Source organism: Diabrotica virgifera, chromosome 1 (genome assembly GCF_917563875.1).
Source record: "Diabrotica virgifera virgifera chromosome 1, PGI_DIABVI_V3a".
Lineage (NCBI taxonomy): Eukaryota > Metazoa > Arthropoda > Insecta > Coleoptera > Chrysomelidae > Diabrotica > Diabrotica virgifera.
In genome coordinates, this window is record NC_065443.1 from 75,225,108 (window position 1) to 75,248,372 (window position 23,265).

At 32.9% G+C, this 23,265-nt stretch overlaps 1 protein-coding gene across 2 annotated transcripts; it reads right to left on the bottom strand.

The window, feature by feature from the left end:
• Window positions 1-1,307: 1,307 nt before the first annotated feature.
• LOC114339103 (cytochrome c) lies at window positions 1,308-21,512 on the bottom strand. Of its 2 annotated transcripts, none has more exons than XM_028289737.2 (3): window positions 21,338-21,512; window positions 6,610-6,813; window positions 1,308-1,996 (listed from the first exon to the last, which is right to left on the bottom strand). In XM_028289737.2, the coding sequence occupies exons 2-3, from the start codon at window positions 6,788-6,790 to the stop codon at window positions 1,851-1,853; spliced, it is 327 nt and encodes a 108-aa protein (XP_028145538.1). In that variant the 5' UTR covers window positions 6,791-6,813; window positions 21,338-21,512; the 3' UTR covers window positions 1,308-1,850. The 2 variants fall into 2 exon arrangements, with proteins under 2 accessions (XP_028145538.1, XP_028145539.1); XM_028289738.2 differs by lacking the exon at window positions 21,338-21,512 and adding an exon at window positions 6,882-7,027.
• Window positions 21,513-23,265: the final 1,753 nt, after the last annotated feature.

Sequence of the window (23,265 nt, forward strand, 5' to 3'; positions counted from 1 at the left end):
ATTTTTTATATAAGATTGTAATATTTGTTGTTAAAAAAAGTTTTCGGTTTCACAACGTATTTTTATCTGTTCATTGTTGGGTTTGTGATTCTGATTTATGTTTATCATATTAATTTTTAGATGTTAAGATTGTAAAATGGGATTTCTCGTAAATTAAAAAAAAAAGAAGAAATAAAAAATAATCGATTATAGATTTTTACATATTTGTCTCCGTCTGTTAAACTTTTACAAAGTTTAACTAAAAAAAATTATATAATTTATGGAAATGAATTATATTTGTCTTTTATTATGAAATTAGATAAGATAATTATTTGTACAATCATTGACGTTAGTATCTGACGCTTTTGTTGATAAAGATAGGAGTGGGTTTATAATATGTAATAATATAGGATTAGAAGTTTTCAGTAAAAAAAATAGAAGGCAGCAAATATAGAGAAATATTTGTATTATTTATTAGAGGAAGTAGTGATAAACATAGTAAATTAATTAAAAAGAGAAAGATTATGGTATTAGTCTAAGATTGAGATAAAGAAAGATACCTTGGTTGTCAGTAATACCTATTTGCCGATATAACATGCTAACATTTCATAAAATAATAATTCAGAAAAAAATCAAATTTCAATTTAATACTATTTTTAAATATTGTAAATTTTGTGGTGTACCTGTGATCTAGAATCTAGATCAACCTCACTAGTTAATTTAAATCATGTTCTTTCTGCAAGTAAACTATGGTTTGTTTTTAAACCAGGAGTCATTCAAATTTACCGCGCCGCAATGCTTGTTTGTAATTGGTCTAACCGCAGGCAAATTGAATCCAGTTATGAAATTTTGACACTAACGACATTTATGAAATTGTAACACTATTTTCATTTCATAGGTTAATTAGATTATACCAGCCATTTTTTGTATTTTCTTAATTTTTAGATTTTTAGTCTGTTTTTATATAAAAAAAAAAGTTGTTTTTAGAACTCTTTAGCGACGTATGAGTATAATATAATATTTATTGCCTGCCGTCGAAGGCCGTCATGATCAATCAACCAAAAAAGATGTATTTGGTAACTTTTTAGTCACTTGGTGAATCTGTCTTTTTAGTTTACTCATTCCTGTTTAAAAACAAACCATAGTATGAAAAAACAAATATATAAATTTCCACATTAGGTACATAAATAATGAGAACTAAAAAGACTATAAGATTTTTCAAAATTGACCTATTTTGTCTTCGAGTTGCAGTATATGAATTTGGTAATATTATCATGGGGTACACAAGTAACATATATAGATAATTTGCTACCAATAAAACACCAATAGATTCATAAATAGTTTAATGAACAAGGACAAAAAAATAACAAGATACTGAATGTTTCAGTCGTACTGTACAGTTTTTGGTATACTTAATACAATGGTATGAAATAATTTAAATATGATTAAAATAATTTAAAAATTGCCTATTTTGTACACAGTACTTCATCTGTCATGATACAATAACATATGTAATAGATGAAAATACTACTAATACACACGAGTTAATTGTCTTTGTATGAATTATAGTGATAGATAGAAAAGACAATATCTAACATAACAAACAGAAGATTCTTACAATTTGCTATGTACATAATTGTATTTAATATCTTGCAGTATATAATTAAAGTTGGCAGATAAAAACTGCCAATATTATTCCAGAAGTAACTGAAAACTAGCTGGTAGTAAGAAATTATCTTTCCTATACCATTTGTAATGTTCAAAACTGTATATTGTAAAACGACATGTCTTCAAACAAAAAATATAGGAAAGATTAAGGAGCATCTTCTAATTCATCCAAAAACAAAGTTATGATGGTGCTCCAGAATAATTTACTTAGTTGCCGATTTAAGGTAGGCAATAAGATCCCCTCGTTCGTTGGGCTTCTTCAAACCAGCAAACACCATTTTTGTGCCAGGGATGTATTTCTTGGGGTTTTCAAGGTATTCAAATAAGGTGTCTTCGCCCCATGTGATACCTAAAATAAAAAAACATTGTCAATAAATATAAAGTCTGGCAAACTATCTAAGAGAGTCATTAATATTCAGCTGAGCGGGACGCTATTGTCAGAGTTGAGATATTCCATAAACAATGGATCTACCTGTTTTATAAAATTAAACCTTTGTTTATATAATTTCACAACTCCCGAGTGTTCCCAGATAATTTTTGTGATTCAGTACGTTTCACGTCGAAAAATCAGTAGATTTCAGTAGAATCAGTTGCCTCGGCAAATCGGTAGAATTCGGTAGATTCGGTCGGTGGAGTAATTTAGTTTATACATAGGCAACTAGATGTCACCTCGAAAAATCAGCAGAATTCAGTAGAATCAGTGGGGAGGCAACCAGATGCCTCAAAAAATCGGTAAAATTCGGTGGATTCAGTCGGTGGCGCCGGTGGCGGTGATGCCACAGCGACGATTTTTCGGTAAATTTACCGAATCCCTTTATTAAAATAGGATAATTTTCAGTATTTTAGTAATTTTTAGTATTTTCAGTATGATATTAAGTGTTTCAGTAGTTTTAAGGATGCAATCAGTAGACGAGGATCTAGATCAGTAGCTCTACTGATTTTTCAGTGGGTCTGGGAACACGGCAACTCGGACAATGGCACCCCGTTCAGCAGAACTAATATAAGAGAGTCATTAATATTCAGCTCATATCATTGGGATGCTATTCTTCAAGTTGTGTAATTCTATCAACAAAGAATCTGCCAGTTTTATGGAATACCCCGCTGAGCTTGAATATTAATGACTCTCTTAGTTTGCTAGGACAACTATCCCTGTGATATATTTATGATGGTGTGACTAGTAGGGTGAACGATATGGGAGAAAGTAATAAATTTCTTGTGAAAGTAGGTCTGCATTATGCTTTGGTGTATATTTCACAACTATTCTCATTACAGGTAGATAGCAAAAAAAACAAGCAAATTGCTAATTCTACACTTAATTTATGCTGAGCATGTGCTGTTAGCAGATTCAATTACTGAATGAAAATTGCTACAAGGACAGAAACAGTGAAGACAGATGAGTGCAATGACAAAAGATAAAATTTTAAATGAATATAAATATTTTGATGTCAACATAGGAGAGAATACTAAATATTATACTTCTATGGGATTAAGTCACAATTTATTGTGATAAAAATTATTTTATACTTGTCTTTGACGTTTTGACACTGGAAAGCATTTACAAAAAAAAAATTTTAATTAAAATAGAGAGGTTAATATGTCTGTTGTTGTATATTAATTGGCGCTTTATATTTCATTTTAGTATATGAATATAATTTGTAACAGGTATAATAACCTCCTTATTTTAATTTAAAATTCTTCCTTTTTTGAAAATCATTTCTGGGGTAGAAGTTGAACCATGAAAAACAAATATAATATGTAATTTTTATTACAATTAATTACAGCTTAACCACAATCACATAATTGCTGTGAATCACATTCACATCACTTTAATATTAATAATAAGAAAATAAAGTAGTAAAATAAACGATAGAGATTCTTAGTTAGTTCAACTAAAGACATGAGAACTTCTTCAAACATATCCTCAAAAAATTCATGAAAATCAGATGACGATAACGACCAATCACACAAACGTAGATGCATGAAGGAATAAAATGTTTGATGTGCCATCACCAATATGGAACATAGAGAACAAATGATTTCCGTGGAGTGATCCTACTGATTTGTTAGCATTATAATGTAGCTTAACCCCATATAAATGTAATATTTAACTTAAGACATGCCACGAGAAAACAGTTCCAGCGAGAACCTATGTTAATATTGTTAAGAGCATGTTTAACACCTATATAATTGTTAATTATATAAAGACACCGCACACATCTTATGGAAAATATAATGTCACTCACATGAAATGAAATTTTTCATGCATAGATTGGTCTCGAAATTCAATCATTTTCATTCAATAAATCTAAAATCAAATGGAAATTTAAATGAGTCAAAGAGAGAAAAAAGATTTTTGGAATCACCACTCCATAAATCTTTAAGGCAGAGGCTTATACATGATAAAGTAGTTGAAATTCGGCCAATTTGGTACAAAAGTATACACATAGTTACTCTAATCTGATTACTTATGCTGGTTTAAGCTGTTTTCAATAGCGACTACACTAATAGTATTTATGAATGGCAGTTTTATGGACTTCAAAAGTGTGGTTTTGATAATTACAATTTACGCCACTATTAATTAAAATGCAGAGTTGGCGCAATGATATGAAATGATTGAAATTTCGAGACCCATCTATTCATGTAAATTTTATTTCATTTGAGTGACATTATATTTTCCAAAAGATGTGTGGTGTTTTTTATTCAGTTTTCTGGAAGGAGTAGAAAAAGGCCACCAAAGGCCACCAGCTTAACATGTATGTAAATTGGATGAACATTGGTAATAGCTCAAAGAATTAAGCATATGGAGAAATACAGTAAGTGCCACGCTAGTTGACACATAGGTGGGCTACCCCGGCACGTTCTCACCTGTGACTTTCATGTCTGTCATGTCATATAACTGTCATGAAACTATTCAAAATAATTGTTTTTCCATACAAAAAATACAGTCATTATTACTATTGTTATTCTGCTTTAAAAAAAAACTTTATTCAAACACCAACAATATTACAATATGTACTTTATAACTTTATTACAATGACAACTAGAAACTTCAAATACAGCTTTTCTATAATAAGCTGTCAATTTTCTGTTTTTATTGGTTTCTATACATTTTCTGACGTTCTAGACGTCACTAGACATAAAAGTTAAACAGTTCAACAAGTGAAGGGTCCAGGACTGTATTACCTCAAAGTACCTGGGTGTCTAGTAGTGTGGTGTTTACTGTATAATTAGGAAAGCCTATATAGCAATAAATATTAAAACAATTATGGCGATCATGAATCATGATTACTATCATGAACAATATTCAAGCAAATGTATTTTGCTTTAAAGGCTGAGGCAAGAGTATCTATAATTTGAAATAAAATCAAGCATGTTATTGAGTTGATGTCATGTGATAATGTTAAGTTTTAACACATTTACTAACACTATATTCAGTCACTTTCTTTTGGTGCCACTATGAAAAGAACTCTATTAGTAGAGAAAGTAGCTTTCAAACAAGCCAGCTCAGTCAATATGACCAAGAATTTTTTTTCATTTTCATGCCAGAGACAAATTTCCACAAATTTCTTAATATGGGTGACGTAAATTTTTTCATAGGACTTCATTATCCGTGGAAATCTATTTCTGGGCAACTTGGTCCAAAGAATGAATATTTTTTCCCATCTGGAATATACCACCTTGCCTGAACATAAAAAAACCATATAAAACACTCTAGCAGTGAACGCGTTAATTCCACAGATTATGAACGCCAAAAGGTGTCTGTGGCACCTGACTCACGCAAGCAAAATGCCTTTAGGCACCAGGTGACAGCAAATGTGTTAACAGCCTCAGTATATTTAAACAGATATTCCATATTTTTAACCCTTAAGTACTAACATCTTAAATCAATGACGTAAACACTAACTAACCGCCTGACAAACGGGTTTAACATTTTAGTGGTAATTTTTGTTTTTGTTTAATATTTTAATGCATAAAAATATCTCGATGACTTACTGAAAGTATTGATTATCTAAAAAACACAGTAATTAATCTAGTTTTTCTGTATTTATTAAAATAAAAAACATTATAACAAGAATGGAAGGATTGTTTGTGTACCTTTTTACTCCTGAAAAAAGGTGTGATAAAAATTAAACAAATTAAAGAATGTTAATAAAAAATTATAATCGAGTTAAACAAAGAGTACAAAAAATGAAAATAAAAAGGTTTTTAAAAAATGTTAAAACAAAAAAAAACTGACAGTACAGTGTAGTAGGTAGTCAGTGGCAACATTTTCATCACAAATTGATTCCACTTTGCTTATGTCATCTTCTACCTCATCAAACCATTTCAAAAGAGTCTCCTCAGGGTCTTTATTCCCTTATTTGATGTTTTTTGACGAACTGGGGCACATTATGTCTAATGACGAACTGGGCACAAACACTAACACTCCGTCTATTAGACGGAAATCACACTTTGAGCCTAAATATCTTTGGAATAACAATTGCCGAATTCAATACTACTAAAGAACAACCCAACTTGAAAAGTCATAAACAGGTGACCTTCAAAATTTTCTAGAAAGGGAAATATCCCACTTTCAACAAGCCATGCAGTCTGAGAGACGGGGTGTTAGTACTTAAGGGTTAATAAGCAGTTTTTTAGTGCCTACTGATTCTGGTTAACTGGCAGCATGGCAGATAAGAAAATAGCTTCATGGTAATTGTAATGGTGATCATGTAATTGGTGATCAGGGGTAATACCTATTTATTTTAGTGCATGTGACTGCCATATTTTAAATAATTCCCTAATTACCTTCTTTGAACTGATTTACTTTGTATTTATTGGATTTTATTTGATTAGTTGTTAATGTACCCTTGATTAGTTAAATATTTCGGGAAACCCCAGGGCTATTTGCGAGTTTTGAAAGTTATACAAGGTAATACCCAAAATGGTTATGATGCAATGTTAAAATATATTTGAGCTTACCTTTGGCTTTGTTGGCATCTGTGTAGGCGAATCCGGGTGCTTGTCCTGTCTTCCTTCCAAACAATCCATGTAAGTTAGGGCCTACTTTATGTTTACCGCCCGATTCTACAGTATGGCATTGTTCGCACCTTTGCTTAAAGATTTTTTTGCCTTTTTCTACATCTCCGGCTGGTACACCCATTTTAGTTATTTAAAGTAGTTTATCTAAAAATAAAAAAAAAACGTTATTTTGGAATAGTTTTTGAAAACTGACGAGAAGGTCAAAATCTAACCTCAACTCGATGAGATCAGGATGTAAAAAGAAATGGCACGTGGTTGTCGTAATTTCATTTAAACAATGACCTTGAAACTTTGCAACTGAACTGAAATACAGAAGTGGAAGTGGAAGCGTGATTACTACGTACGTAGACGCTGACGTAGACGTGTGAATGTGAATCACGAGCAATGTTGCCAGAAATTTAAAAAATACTAAACATCCCGTACACATTGAGATCATTTGCTACTCATGTGACCATATAACCCACATAAATAACAATCACAGATTGTAACCAGTTAAAAAAAAAATGAATTCGAAATGGTATACATACTTTACTATGTAGAGAAAGAGGAATATAGAAAGAGGATCTGAAACTCTTTTCTTATGGCATGTATTATGTATAATATGGGATTAAGCTACCATTATTTCTTGTAATAAAAATTACAAAGTGACTGTAAAATTTATAAATTGAAAACGAAGAACATGGAAATTTTGAGTTATGTCACTTTTCTTTTACAATATCGGTCACTTTTTTACACTGGCGAAGCGTCCATGTAACCACTGTTACCATTGGTAACAGTTAAAAATCTTGCAAATAAATATTTTATGACTACTGTGAAATAATTCCATTTACATTTTTACCAATAGAAATATATTATGTGTTAATAGTATTTAATTCAGTAAATAGCCAATTACTCGTAGACACACGAAAATATTAACGAGTTTATGTGACTCAGTTGCACTTTATTATACGTTGTTACCATTTTCGATTGTGGTTACATGTGGTGATCCTCGCTGTCAGTCGGGACCGGCTAATGGCTGAAAATTTTGAAGGAGCGACGGCGTGGGTGCGCTGTGTATATCAATAGGCCTGTTACCAGTTTTTGATTTGGTTACAGTACCTATTACAGTGTGCGTGCAATTAACCATGGATGAGTGTCGCTGCGTAAGCGATCAACTATTTGAAAAGTAATTCTCCTTGTATAATTTTGAAGAAAAAAATGAGATTATTGAAAATGGAAGACCTATTTTAAACAATTTAAAAAAGGAATCAAAAAAAATAGTTCGATATTTTAAATTTAGTTGGTACAGTGAAAATCCTTGGTTATGTATTGTTTGTATCCTGTATTGTTTGCCATGTCTTCTTGTTTCTACAGGAAAAATAGGTGGACCAGCGGTGGAGTTCACGATTTAAATAGTTTTAGAGTTTTAAAAAGGAGACATGAAATTTATCCGTTACCTACATGTAAGATGTATAGCCAATTTGATTCAGTTTGGCAAAACAAGAATCGAAAGTTCTCTTAACCAAGCTTTTAAATTAAAGCAAATATTGCTAAACATAATGAGTTTGTTAAAAAAATAGATAGGTATATCCTTAGCACACTTATAATAGATACCGTATGTTTTTTGGCCAAACAAGAATTAGCGTTTCGTGGTCATTTTGAGGGCGACGACTCTGATAATCGAGGCAATTACAGGGAATTGTTAACATTAATTGTCAAAAAAGATCAAAAATTTTGCCAAGATCTAGAAACATCAACTGTTTTTTCGAGAGTTTCAAGTGATATACAAAATGATATTATTAAAGCCATACATACATTTAGCCATATCTTCATTTTTTTAAATAAGATTTTTTGCATCTGGTTTTGGTAACACTTTAGAAATAGTCACGCGTCGCCACTGCTCTTTTAAACACTTGAAAAATACCTAGGACACTTATCGAAATACACTGGCGTCCAAAATTAACCAGACACCTTCAAAATGGGTCATTTTTTATGTCTCGAATTCCCTAAACCTGTTATCCGATTTAAGTGATTTTTTAATATCTTATAGCCTTATTCTTTAACAATATCGCTGTAATAGCATTGTTGCTAAAGAGTTAAATTTTTATTCTATACCGGGTGTACCAATGAAACTGTGTTTTTTTCTCATATTTCCGATCACCCTGTGGAATATTCTAGCATGTATAAAATACTCAAATTAAAACCCAACCATAGCCTCATGTTTTTTCAACATTGTGTTGTTTGATTCATTCGCTTATGTTGGACCATAAAAAAGTTAGGTACTTTAACGATTACCCATGTTTTCATCAATACAGGGTGTTTTTAAATAAGTATGGCAAACTTCAAGGGGTAATTCTAGACGAAAAAATAATGACAGTTTGCTTTATAAACCTACGTCCGCAAATGCTTCGTTTCTGAGATATAGGGTGTTGAAATTTTTCTTACAAATTAACGATTTATTTATTGCTTTAAAACCGGTTGAGATATGCAAATGAAATTTGGTGGGTTTTAAGACGTAGTTATTGTACATTTTTTGACATACAAGTTACAATTTAATATTCACCATTGGCGCGCATTCGGGTAATATGAGCCGTTATATTACCCGTATGCGCGCCAACGGTGAATATTAAATTCTTAATTGTATGTCAAGGAATGTGCAATAATTACGTCTTAAAACCCACCAAATTTCATTTGCATATCTCAACCGGTAATAAAACAATAAATAAATCGTCAATTTGTAAGAAAAATTTTAACACCCCCTATCTCAGAAAGGAAGCAATTGCGGACATACCGTTTATAAAGCAAACTGTCATTATTTTTCATGCAGAATTACCCCTTAAAGTTTGCCAAACTTATTTAAAAACACCCTGTATTGATGAAAATCATGGCTAGTTGTTAAAGTACCTAACTTTTTTATGGTCTAATGTAAGGGAGCGTTCAAGTATTACGTAGGTAACGCAATTTTTGAAGATTTTAGACCCCCTCCCCCTACGTAACGCACTGTAATGGGCGTTTAACTATTACGTAACGCAATTTTTGAAGATTTTTGCCCTTCCCCCAACCTGCGTTACGTAATACTTAAACGGTCCCTAAGCGAATGAATCAAAAACCAATATGTTGAGAAAACATGAGGCTATACTTGGGTTTTAATTTCAGTATTTTATAAATGCTAGAATATTCCACAGGGTAATACGAACTTTGAGAAAAAAACACAGTTTGATTGGTACACCCGGTATACGATGAAAATTTAACTCTTTAGCAACAGTGCTATTACAGCGATATTGTTAAAGAATAAGGCTATAACATATTAAAGATCACTTAAATCGGACAACAGGTTTAGGAAATTCGAGACATCAAAAACGACCCATCTTTAAGGTGTCCGGTTAATTTTGCACCCCAGTGTACAACGGTTTTTGATAATACGTTCACGTCGAACATCAGAGCATAAGTTCAAAAGTGTCACTGTTCCGGAATAAAAATATTCATTTTACCGCCAAATGAATAATGACACTTCCGCCATCTTACGAAGTTGAAAGTAGACATCTGTGACAGTTTTCCTGGTAAAAGTGTAGGATTTTTGGAGTCAATTTAACAAGATAACTGGAATTATAGCAGAATTATAAAATTTGAGTTGTGTGACTTTTCTGCCGGACGAGCGATTTGCTTTCACGTTTCGATTTCCGGACTGGAAATCAAAACGTCAAAACAAATATAGTGTAAATATAGGTATGTACCTAATTTTTATTACAATCAATTGTGTAATCCCACATAAATATGGTAATTAACTTAGGAATGTTTCAAAAAATATGGGCCTACAAATGAAGAAATAACAACAGGACGAGAAACATAGGTTACAGATACATGGGTTCCCTGATGATCATATAACCATTTAGCGGAAGAAATCAAATGAAGAATAATTCTAGCAAGCAAGTGTTATTTTGGGCTGCCTAGACACATGAAAAGTAGAAACAAGAAAGTAGAAAACAAAAATAACAACATACAAAATACTTATACTGCCAGGGCTGATATGGCTTATATGGATCGGAAACACGGACCATCTCCAAGACATATGAAAACCTCTTCCCATATTTGAAAACGGTATTTGCAGAAGGAGGTACAACTATTTGATATACCACCAAACGTATCTGGTCGTAGACGTGATATCTCTCATAAAAATAGGAAGACTAAGATGGACAGAGCATGTTGCAAGATCACGGCAGAACAACCCTTCTAGACAAATCTTTGTATCACAGCCCGTGGAAAGTAGTCGTAGAGGTAGGCCAAAACTTAGATGGAAGGATGGTGTATGGTGTAAATGAAGATGTTACAAAAATAAGTGCAGCAAACTGACAACGGTTGGCAATGAATAGGGCTGACTGGCGAAATAGACTTAAAAAGAAGGCTCCACTATAGAGCTATATAGCACCATTTATGATGAATATTATTAGAATAAAAATAGAAATGTTACAATTAACAATCAAAGTATACTACGATACTTTATGACTCATTATAAGAAGAAGAGAAGGGTAGGACAGAATGCTAGGTGAAGGCAATATAGCTGCCAAAAGGAAATATCTCTATTGTGATTCATCATCATCACAATACTTTGTGGATCCTGGTCTGATCTAGGATTCGTCGCCATTCAATGTCAGACCAAATAAAGAACATATTGGTTACTCAGTCTCATAACAAAAAAAACATGCACAAGGAAGAGATAACTGGACAATAGTCAACCGAATGGCACAACGGCACTACACACTTCGAAGGATAAATAACCGAAGCAATTCAATAACGTCAAAGAGGCTAGAAGCTAACAGTACTGATCTAACAGTTAACATTGTAGTACCGAATTAATATTAATTGTAAAAGACTGATGTGTTTTCTACACACTTATAACACATAAATGAATTGAAAAGAAAAGTATACTACTTTAAGTGTGTAAGGTATTAAATTCCTAGCTGAACGAATAACAATTTAAAAAGTACCACTACAAAAGAAGGATCCCATCGTTCAAAAAGTGGTACAAATTTTTTTCTTCAAAGTTTAAAAAACTGAAGTTTTCAAAAAAAGTCATCAAAAAGACAGCCTAAGCACAAAAAAACACATTAAAAATTTTGGTTTTGGTTTAGGTGCAAGCACCCATTTTGGCCAGACCTTCAAACTTAGTATTACAGTATACTTATACAGAGTGAGTTTTATGTATGGAAACCCTCAATTATTCCGGAAACGGCTTGCACGATTTTTATAGATTATAGTGGTAATTACATTATTTTCAGATTTTCCTTTGCTCTGGAGATCTAATGAACTTTCTTAGTTCAAATGGAACACACTGTATATTTTTTGAGTTTTAAAGTTCTTAAGATATACTGATTATTTTTCATGTTATATTCCCTATAAATAAATGCCGTAGTTTCGTAGTTATTACTACATTTATTAAAAAAAATTATAAAAATCAATTTTTTCGGCCTGGTTAGAAATTATTTTAGATTCTTTGGATCATTAGGAACAAAAAAAGTATTGTGTAATTTTTCTCCAAAGTTAATCGTTTCCGAGTTATTATATATATTGTGTAATATAACAATTTAAGCAAGTTCAAAAGCACAAATAAAAAATATTATTTTTGAAACTACGAAATACCTAAATTTAAGTTCAAGCCTTATTTTATCAGTTATCGATAAGTAATTTGAGCTTGTTTCATTTTAAAACATTGTTCTTTAGTTGCTAATGCAGCTCGATCGCCCTTCCTCTCATATGCGCTTCATTAACAATTAAAAAACAATGTTTAGAATAAAACGTGCCAAAAATTCTAATGGCGGATCTTATAGAAGGTTTGAGCTTGAATTTAGGTAGTTCGTAATTTCAAAAATTATATTTTTTACTTGTGGTTTGAACCTTGAAAATCGTCAATTTTCAATTTTTTTTTTCAGTTTTAAATTATTTATAACTCGAAAACGATTAACTTTAGAGAAAATTTAAACAAGACCTTTTTGTTCCCAAATTGATTTTTATACATAATTTGGTTAAAATCTTTTTTTAATAAATGTAGCAATAACTCCGAAATTATGGCATTTAGGTATAGGGATTATAACATGAAAAATAATCAGCATTTCTTAAGGACTTCAAAATATAGAGGGTATATATTTTGAATATAGAGGTATATAATAACATATTCCCTCTGAAATAAGCAAGTTCGTTAGATTTCCAGAAAAAAGGAAGATTTGACAACAATGTAATTACCACTATAATATCGACCGCTTTAGAAAACCCTTACCCATTACCCACCAAAATCTATAAAAATCGTGAAAGGAGTTTCCGAGATAATTGAGGGTTTCCATACATAAAACTCACTCTGTATGTGGTTATATTTGTCTTTTTAGATTCATTTTAGACCGATATTTTATCAAAATACTTCGGGTGATTTCCTTATATGTATTCCCTTCAATTAAATTTTAGTAACGTCTCTAATAATTTATAGAACTGACCAACTGACTTGATGTTATAACCAATAGAATATCAATAAACTTTTGAAATATGTACATATATCAAAAAAATTTGAAAATATAATGTTCACTAAATGGTAGGCAAAAAGACATTTGATCTCAACAATAATAGATAAATTTTGACCCTTTCGTTCTATCCAACTATAAAAAAGTGAAATATAGAATTCGATGAATAAAGCAATCAGGTATTACAAATGAGGCTGAAAAATTCTTATTTATTTTCATTAATTAACAAAATTTAATACAAACAATGTACGGTACCAACGACCTGAATATTAAAATGCCACAATGCAAATAAAGCTGGACGAAAACACAAAAACGAATATGTACCATAAAACTACAACAGGGAGGGAGGCAAGGAGACACCAGTTCTCCCAAACTAATCACCTTTGCGCTAGAAGACATTTTTAAGAAATTAGAATGGAACAAGAGTATAAAAATTGACAGATACCAGATAATATCTAAGAACTAAATGAAATCTTACAACAATTAAATGATGTTTCCAGGGCGGTAGGCTTAAAAATGAACTACAGTAAAACAAAAATAATGAGCCAGGACCAGACAAACATATCAATACGCAGCATAGAAAATGTTAAAAATTATGTATACCTGGGCCATGTCATCAACTAGGACAACCAAATCAAGACGTTGAAATTAAAAGAAGAACATAACTGGCATGGGCTGCTTTCGGTAAACTAGCATGTATCTTGAAAAACACCTCCATTCCTCTAAACCAGAGGTTCTCAATCTGTGCTACATGTACCACTGGTGGCACAATCATTATTGGCGGTGGTACACAAAACACAGAAAAAATTAAAATAGTAGTACTTAGTAAGTATTGATTTAAAGATATAGGTGGTACCAAAAATAATAAAAATAACTGTAGGTGGTACATCACTCAAAAAGGTTGAGAACCGCTGCTCTAAACTTAACCCTCAACCTCTGACATGCGGTATGACATACCCCGCCGAAAATATATTTTGTTGTAAAGCTTGTTTTATAAAATATTCCTAGAAAACCATCTGTGTACCTTCAAGTGGTATGTAATTGTACCTGCACCCAACTTCTGCAGTTTTAGTATGGTTTAGTCTTTGACCTACGTTGGTGTAAAGTGGTCTTGCGGTACCACGTACAACATGTCAGTGCTTGCGTTTCTATAGTTAAAAGCAGTCCATTCAGTATTCTTTCACTATTAGTATGGCAGCAAATTCATCCAGTTGTTCTACTTTCAAGTGCTTTCAACATTATTTTACTATTTTTTAGTTACCAATGCTAGTTTTTTTTTTAATTCAGTTTTAAAGGATTTTGTAAGAACCTCCACTATTTTTTTAATATCATACATGCGTTCATAATTTTCTTGAAAAAATAAAGTTTATTTTATTTGAAGCAATATTTTATTATACTTATATATATTTGCTGCCATTATATATTTGAAGCAGTATGAAGAATCATTCCGTACTTGATGTAAAAACCAAATACAGTGATATACGACAAATTCATATTGATAAAAAATCTAGAATAGGGAACGGTATGACATACCGCATGTCAGTGTCTACGTTCTTGAAACATCCACGTCCGTAGTTAAGGGCTAAGAAAAAGATGTATAACACATGCGTACTACCAGTTTGTACCTACGCCTTGCATACTTTTGTAGCCCTTACCAGAAACTCCCCTAAAAAACTAGAAACAACGCAAAGGGCAATGGAACGAATGGTGCTTGGAATATCACTGAGAGACAAGATCAGAAATACCGAGATAAGACGTAGAACGAAGATCAGGGATATTGTGGGAAAAATTTTAAAATGAACGTTACTTAGTCAGATATGATGATAACCGGTGGACATGGAGAATCTTACAATGGAGACCAAGGAGGACAACAAGGAAGAAACATGGGAAAACCTCAAAAGAGATGGGTAGATAGCGTTACCAGGTGTCCCGATTTGCGCGGGACGTCCCGATTTTAAGGGGTCTAGGGACGCGTACCGATTTGTACCTGATCGGGACACTAAATGTCCCGATTTTCACCCACGAAAACAAGCCACTCTTAAAAGCGGCAAAATCGAATGAAAAATATAATTTTAATAAAAAAGAAATAATTTACTTAATCTACAATTTTTTTTGTTATTTCGTATGATTATTATTATTATTATGTAGGATTAAATTTGGAACGGTTTTTTATGTAGGATTAAATACAGATTATAAAAGCACCTTGTAGTCCAGTAAATGAACGGGAAATACGGCGATACCGTGTAATTTTCAGGATCAACTCCGAATTGCATGAAAATTTGGACGGCTTGTGCCGTTGGTTGCTTTTACTCGGGGGGTGAGTCACCCCTAGTTGGAGGTGAAAAACCGCGCGTTTAAAATAAGTCCGGATATGGATAAATTGACCAATTCTAAGCAATTTTAGTTCTATAGAATTTTAACTTATAGGTCTGGATCCCGCGTATGAAAAAAAAGTTGATTAATAGCAAGCTGAAAATTTGTTAATAGCTTAAGGGTGTCTAGTCGAATAAACTTTGATATATGGGAGCACTGTAACAGGGGTAGTTTTAATTGTGGAACAGGTTAAAAATTTGGAACGGTCAGACCACGAAAACGGCACATTTATTTTGTCCGACAGAACAGACTTAAACTCTCCGAACAGAAATTAAACTCTCATGAAAAAATCAGACTGCTATTTATGACCTGTCATAATTCCTGTCATTTGACATATTCTACATGTTCCACTCATTAAAACGCCCATTTGGTGATAAATAGCAGTCTGATTTTTGCATGAGAGTTTAATCTCTGTTCGGAGAGTTTAAGTCTTTTCTGTCGGACAAAATACATGTGCCGTTATCGTGGTCTGACCGTTCCAAATTTTTAACCTGTTCCACAATTAAAACTTCCCCTGTTCCAGTGTTCCCATATATCAAAGTTTGTCCGACTAGACACCCTTAAGCTATTAACAAATTTTCAGCTTGCTATTAATCAACTTTTTTTTCATACGCGGGATCCAGACCTATTAGTTAATACTTTTCGAGTTATTTGCGATTGAAAATATTTATTTTTCGACAAAAAAATCACGTTTTCAGGCGATTTTTCACTCAAAAAGTAAGTATTTGATCGAAAAAAATATTCTTAGCAAAAATGTAGCATAATACCGGGTGTCCACTTATATTTTCCCCCATTTTAACTGCCTATAACTTCTAAACGGCTCAAGATAGAAATATGCGGTTTTCGCTGAAATGTTTTATTTTAGTAAAAGTTTTGTCTGAATGGATTGAACTTTTTATATAGTTTTCAAATACGAAAACAAAAATGGCGGATTTTTGAAAAAAACTTTGTTGATTTTTTTTTTAATGGAACACCCAGTATATTTTTTTGTAAATTGAAAGAAAGGTCCTTCACCTATCCAGCGATATAAAGTTTTTCAAAATCGGTTGTCAAATCATTGAGTAATTAATTTTTAAAATGAGAGGTGCAGCATGGATATCACATAACATAATATCAATTTATGTGATTTCCACATTGCATCTCTCATTTTAAAAATTAATTGCTCAGTCATTTGACAACCGATTTTAAAAATTTTTATATCGCTGGATAGGTAAATGAACGTTTTTTTCAAGTTTTTAGGTAAATGACCATTTTTTATAACGCTTTTAAATAAAAAATGGCAAATTTTTGAAAAAAAAACGTTGTTGACTTTTTTTATTAAAACACCCAGTATACTTGTTTGTAACTTGAAAAAATGGTCATTTACCTATCCAGCGATATAAAAATTTTTAAAATCGGTTATCAAATGACTGAGCAATTAATTTTTAAAATGAGAGATGCAATGTGGAAATCACATAACATAATATCAATTTGTTTAGTCATGTTATTTAGGTATGTGACATCCACGTTGCACCTCTCATTTTAAAAATTAATTACTCAGTGATTTGACAACCTATTTTGAAAAACTTTATATCACTGGATAGGTGAATGATCTTTCTTTCAATTTACAAAAAAATATACTGGGTGTTCCATTAAAAAAAGGCAACCACGTTTTTTTTCAAAAATCCGCAATTTTTTTTCGTATTTGAAAGCGATATAAAAAATTTAATCCATTCAGACCAAACTTTTGCTAAAATAAAACATTTCAGCGAAAACCGCATATTTCTATCTTGAGCCGTTTAGAAGTTATAGGCAGTTAAAATGGGGGAAAATATAAGTGGACAGCCGGTATAAAAAAATGAAAAAATTGTGAACGCGTAAAGTCTATAGACCCAGCAAAAGCAAAGTTGTAGCTCATGAATAATACGTTCTTATTCGTCAAATTCCAAATCAAATGTTTCAACGTGAAATAACCAAGAAATAAAGCACTTTTCGGGAAAAACCAATACAAACTTTTTAATAAAGCTTTATGTTTTAAAACAGTTTCTAGCTTAAAAATAAGCGAGTTATGCTCAAAATCAAGTTGACTCCTTTTTTTTTGGTAAAAAAGCGTGAAAATCTCCCCCTGCTTAGCACCCCAAATGAAATTAATCGTTACCGCTTTACAAACAATTTACTTTACTTATGTATTTTTTATATGATTGAAAGGGCCCGAACGAGACAATTAGGAGTGTATGCAAAATATGGACAGCCATATTTTAACCAATTTTTGTCTTACAGAAAAACAAAATGAATCTATCATATTTATAAAAGCAAAACCTACCTACTTTTTACTCCTTGAGATTTTTAGTATCCCTAATACTTTGATTTTCCAATATTTTAGGAATTTTTTTTAATATAAAACCAATTTTTTTCAAAACTAAGCACTCCCAACCGGTAAACCTTACAGATCGTATAAACAATACACGTATAAAGTAAATGGTAAAGCGGTAACGATTAACTTTATTTGCGGTGCTAAATAGGGGGAGATTTTCACGATTTTTTTTACCAAAAAAAGGGGCCAACTTTATTTTGAGCGTAAGTCTCTTAGTTTTAATGCTAGAGGCTTTTATATAAAACAAAATTAAAGATTTTTTAAACACTTTAAAAAAATTTAATAGGTTTTGCTCGAAAATTGCTTAAGTTTTTGTTTATTTTAAGTTGAAAAATTCGATTTGGAATTTGTCGAATAATAACGTATTTTTGATGAGCTACAACTTTGCTTTTACTGGTTTTATAGACTTTCTAAACATACATTTTTTTTTTGCTTTTTTAAAAGCTACATTTTTGCTAAGATATTTTTTTCGATAAAATTACTCGAAAAGTATTGACTTAGATTAAAAATTATATAGAAAAAAGTTTTTTAGAGTTAGTCAGTTGATCCATTTTGGGACTTACTTTAAACGCGCGTTTTTTACCCCCGAAAAGGAGTAACTGTAACTGCCACCCCCAAGTAAAAGCAACCAACGGTACAAGTTCAACTTTGAAGTAGACAGTAAGTAGAACCTAAAACCAGATTTTCATGCAATTAGGAGTTGACTGAAAATTACACTCCAAAACGGTCATTTACTGGGCTATTGTTGTTTATTGGTCCCGATCTACAACCCTAAATCCCGATTTGTTTTTGCTTATGTACCGATTAAAAACAAATCGGACCTGGCAACACTATGGGTAGATGACGTAAGAGCAGTCGCAGCGCAGGCAAACAGTGGATTAGGTTGGCACAAGATAGAGAAAGATCAGTGCCGGATTAACCATTAGGCAAAGTAGGCAGTTGCCTAGGGGACTCGGTCCCAAAGGGGGCCTCGTAGGGCCCAAAACGAAAAAATAATAATTAGAATTAAATAAAAACTATAAATCATATTATGTTTGAAAATTCAAATATCGCACATTACAATAAAAGTGATGGACGTATAAAACTACATTACAATGCATACTTTTGTTCACATAGAAAGTCTATGTTGTGAGCATAAATCGCTAATAAATGCCATTTGGTAGAAGGAACGACAACTAAGATGGAAATAAGAAAAAAAGATTCGAGAGTGTAGTAGAAAACACAGGAAAAAGCAGAAGAAAAAAAAAAGATCCTTAAGCAAGATCTAAAATAGATGCAAAACTTATTTAAACTCAGTTGCACACAGAAATCCATAGCGAGTGAAGCCGAAACCGATGAAAATGCACATGAAATAGAAATAAATGAGGGAAACATAGCTTCCGTAACTGAAGAAGATGAAAAAACATGTATATAACTACAGTTCTATTCCAGTTCAAGAAGTTAAAGAACCAGAAACCGAAACTTAGTTAGAAATTGAAGTTAAAGATAAATTGGGTCCTAAATTTGGAAAACAACATAGGATTACGGAATACAATAACTGAAGAAATAAGGAAATTTTGGATTGGGAAAGGTCTTCAGAATGTAACAGAATAAAAGTGTTTCAGTATTAAAAATAAATTTTGAATGCATTTCAAGATTTTTACACAATCTACGGTTTTTCGAAAACAAATCAGTGGAACAAAAATTAAAAGAGATTGGCTGACGTATTCTCCCTCAAAAAGAATATCGTATTTTGAGTTTGTTCTGTCCGTGTACAACTTTTTTTCAGCCCCTACTCACCGTTGGGAAGTTATGATCAAATGCTGATATGAAACTCCACTAAGCGATCTCATTCGCCACGATCTAGTCCTTAAAAGAACAAGCAGCACAAGATGGACTGCAAGGGCACATACAACAAGACCTTTGTCTTAAAGATTACAACGCTTTCAAATCTGCTCTTCATACTCTTGCTGAAGACACTAATCAGAAAGCTGAAACAGTTCATGAGACTAAGTGTTTGTTGAAAGAAATGTCAAAATAAGAAACACTCATAATGAATGCGTTTTGGATGGGCAACAATTTTAGAACGCATCTACGCTGTCAGTAAATCAATACAGAGAAAAGAGATTGAAATTCAAACTGCAGTTCAGCTTCTAAATTCATTTTTGGAGTTTTTGAAAATCCAAAGAGATAATTTTACTTACTACGGGCAGAAGACCTGCGAGTAAACGAAAGCGAGCAAGAAAACTACATTTCGATTATGCTAATTTCCAATGAAGTTTTTCTACAGGGTGGACAAAAGTTAAAGGTTGAAACGTTTCTACCAATGTTCGATAAGCTAATTACTGAGCTAAGTCGTCGGTTGAAACTGTATGAGTCAGTGAACTCAGTAGTTGGTCTTTTGTGTGTTTTTACAAAATTGAGTGATACTCAAATAAAGGAGTGTGCTTCAAAACTACATGAAAACTATCCTGATGATATTGAATCTGAACTTGAAGATGAACTAGAGGAGTTCAAATATCTTATAGCCCAGCTTTAAGACGTGCAGGGAAAAAATGTATTCCTGCTTCACAGTCGTTTTGGGTTATTTCGCAACAGGCGAACGGACATTTTCAAAAATTCTTAATCCGGGACTGAGAAAGATTGAAGCAATTGTGAGACCTACATTCAGGAGTGGACGGAAAACAGTTGATGAAGAAAAAGACCAAGTACAATATCAAGTGTAATATCAAGATAATATTCGCTAGTTACTTATAAATATGTATAAACTTCAGGAATTAATATCTTTGCAACTGGTATGCATCCACATCCACGTTGCACTTTGCAACGTGGTATTTAAAATGAAATTTTCAGATACCTATAAAAATCATAATATGTGCGATAATCCCAGTAATTTAATGGACATAATTATATTTTTTATTGGCCACACTGCAATTCAATTCGCAAAACAAATACATTAACCGATATTATTATTTACTTCTGAAGGTGCGGCAACTATGTCAGAAGGTGGAAAATCCTCGGTGACGTATTTAGACGTTGGAATTTGAACTTGGGAGATTACCAGATCAGGGGAATATGTAAAGATAAAATTATGGAATTAAATTGATGTATTAAATAAATGCAATTATGTTTTTAGGATAAGATAGCATTAACTACGATGCGTATCTGTTAATCGTTCCAGCACACCTGATACAAGTTATGTCATATTTTTATGGTTATTTTAACGTTATTATTGTAACAGTTTTTACATATGTAAAAACGTTATTATTATAACGTTTATTAAAAAGAATTTAGACAATAATCAATAAGATTTAGTCTCTTTATTACCATAGTACATCGCAATGCATTACTTAATCAAACAAAGTTGGTTGGGAATGGGAATATAATCAAATGCCCGTTACGTAACACTGCAAATTTTCAAAAAATTTGCAAATGACATACACTTCTTTGTATTTAAAAATAATAAATCAATACTTACATATCACAGGTAATGAATAAAATTTGGTTTAATTTTGTGCACTTGCTGGAATGATTTTTCGCGGGTAATCTATTCTGTCCACCCTCCTCACTACTATACGATTCGTCTATCAATGACAATTCAATGACTCATGTGCTCATGTGAAGGTGGTCGAAAATCAGCATTGATCTGTCTATTTCAACTTGCATCTCCGGACAACCCATTTTATTTTTGGGGTCCTGACTACATAAGTGTTTATAGCCGGTGCCAGCTCCTCATTGTACGCGGTAGGAATAGATTATTTTATGCACACATAATATATACTTAAAACATATACAGATATAATTTTATCTAAAATACATCAAAATTTTAATATCCTCATGATAAAAAAAATGGTAATACTGTTTCTTTTATAAAAAAATTGTATATGGTTATAAAAGATATGGATTTTTTAATATCTACAAAACGAAACATGCTGCTAAGTACATACAACCTTATAGGTACCAAAATAAAGGTTGTAATTTTTCTACAAAATGAAATAACAATATATAGCCCTGTAATATGAAATAATAATAATATTTATATGTATACTCAAATATACTCAAAACTCCTGTGGGAGTTTTTTGTCAGTTCTTCTATCAGGCGCGGCCCCCTGCGAATGGGGGATGCTTTCTGGGTGTTCGTAGCGCCAATACCCGGAGGGCAGCAGGGATACCTGCCGTGGAGCAAAAACTGACACCTGGCAGTAGGTATAAAATGCAAACCCATTAATATGGTGAATAATGATTTATGTTTAGGATCGCTGCCTGGGGATCGCCAGGGCACGTCTGGAGCCGGCGCTGGACGTGACAGCATGCGGGACGTCGGTGGCAGGGTGTTGAGGAGGCGGGCCCCTGTCACACAAACAGCTACAGCCCAACAACAACAACCACCAGAAATGAGCCAAACAACAACAAGAGCTCCACTCGCTGAAGGTGCTGCGCTGGAACATCAGCCGGCGCTCACTCAAGCGGGACGACCGAGACAGCGTATGAAATGGACTGTGTCCATGAACGAAAACATCTTGCGCTTTTACTATAAGGTGACAAACCTCGGTCAAGAAGCAATCGGCTACTGACAACAACTGTATGCCGAATTTTGCACGGAGTACCCAAATATTCAAGTATCTGAACAACGAGTAGCAGATCAATACCGGGTAATCATCAGAAATAATCTTATCCCTGAGACTAGACGCGATGCCATCCAAAGCGAAGTCGAAAGGGAAATTAATAACCAAGAGCTAGTTGTGGATCAAGTCCCTAACGAAACACATGAGCAGATTCCCGAGCCTGCCATACAAGAAACTCGACCTGAGAATACACATGAGAACAACAACGAGTTGCACGATAGTCTGATAAACGAAATGGCACGAGCCGTACAAGAGTTTAGTGGAACAAACCCACTTAGCAGACCACCGCTACCAAGAATAAACTCTTATAAGAAACTAGGTGCGCTGTTACAAATTATGAACACTGAAGTCCTACCCAATTATGTCGTAGAAGCTCAAACATTGGAGTATTTGCATATGATGATCTACTGTGCAGCAACATCTATTGCTAATGTAATGGGCGTTAAGATCAGAACACGACGGAGTACTAACAGCGGAAGGACAGGTGACAGAATTGCACCTTGGGAAAAACGGCTGCAAAGAAAAGTTGAATCGTTGCGAAGGGATATTGGTCGAATAACGGAATATATTCGAGGAACAACGAGTAGAAAATTAATTAGAAGAGCTGAAGAAATAATGCGAAATACTCCGAGACACTCACAGTATGATCCAGAAAACAACACAGCTGAACATTGCCTGGACACTTTAAAACAAAAACTCTCCGTTTATTCAGGCCGTCTAAGGAAATACAAAGTCAGTAACAATCGAAAATGCGACAACATACTCTTTGAGCATTCAGAGA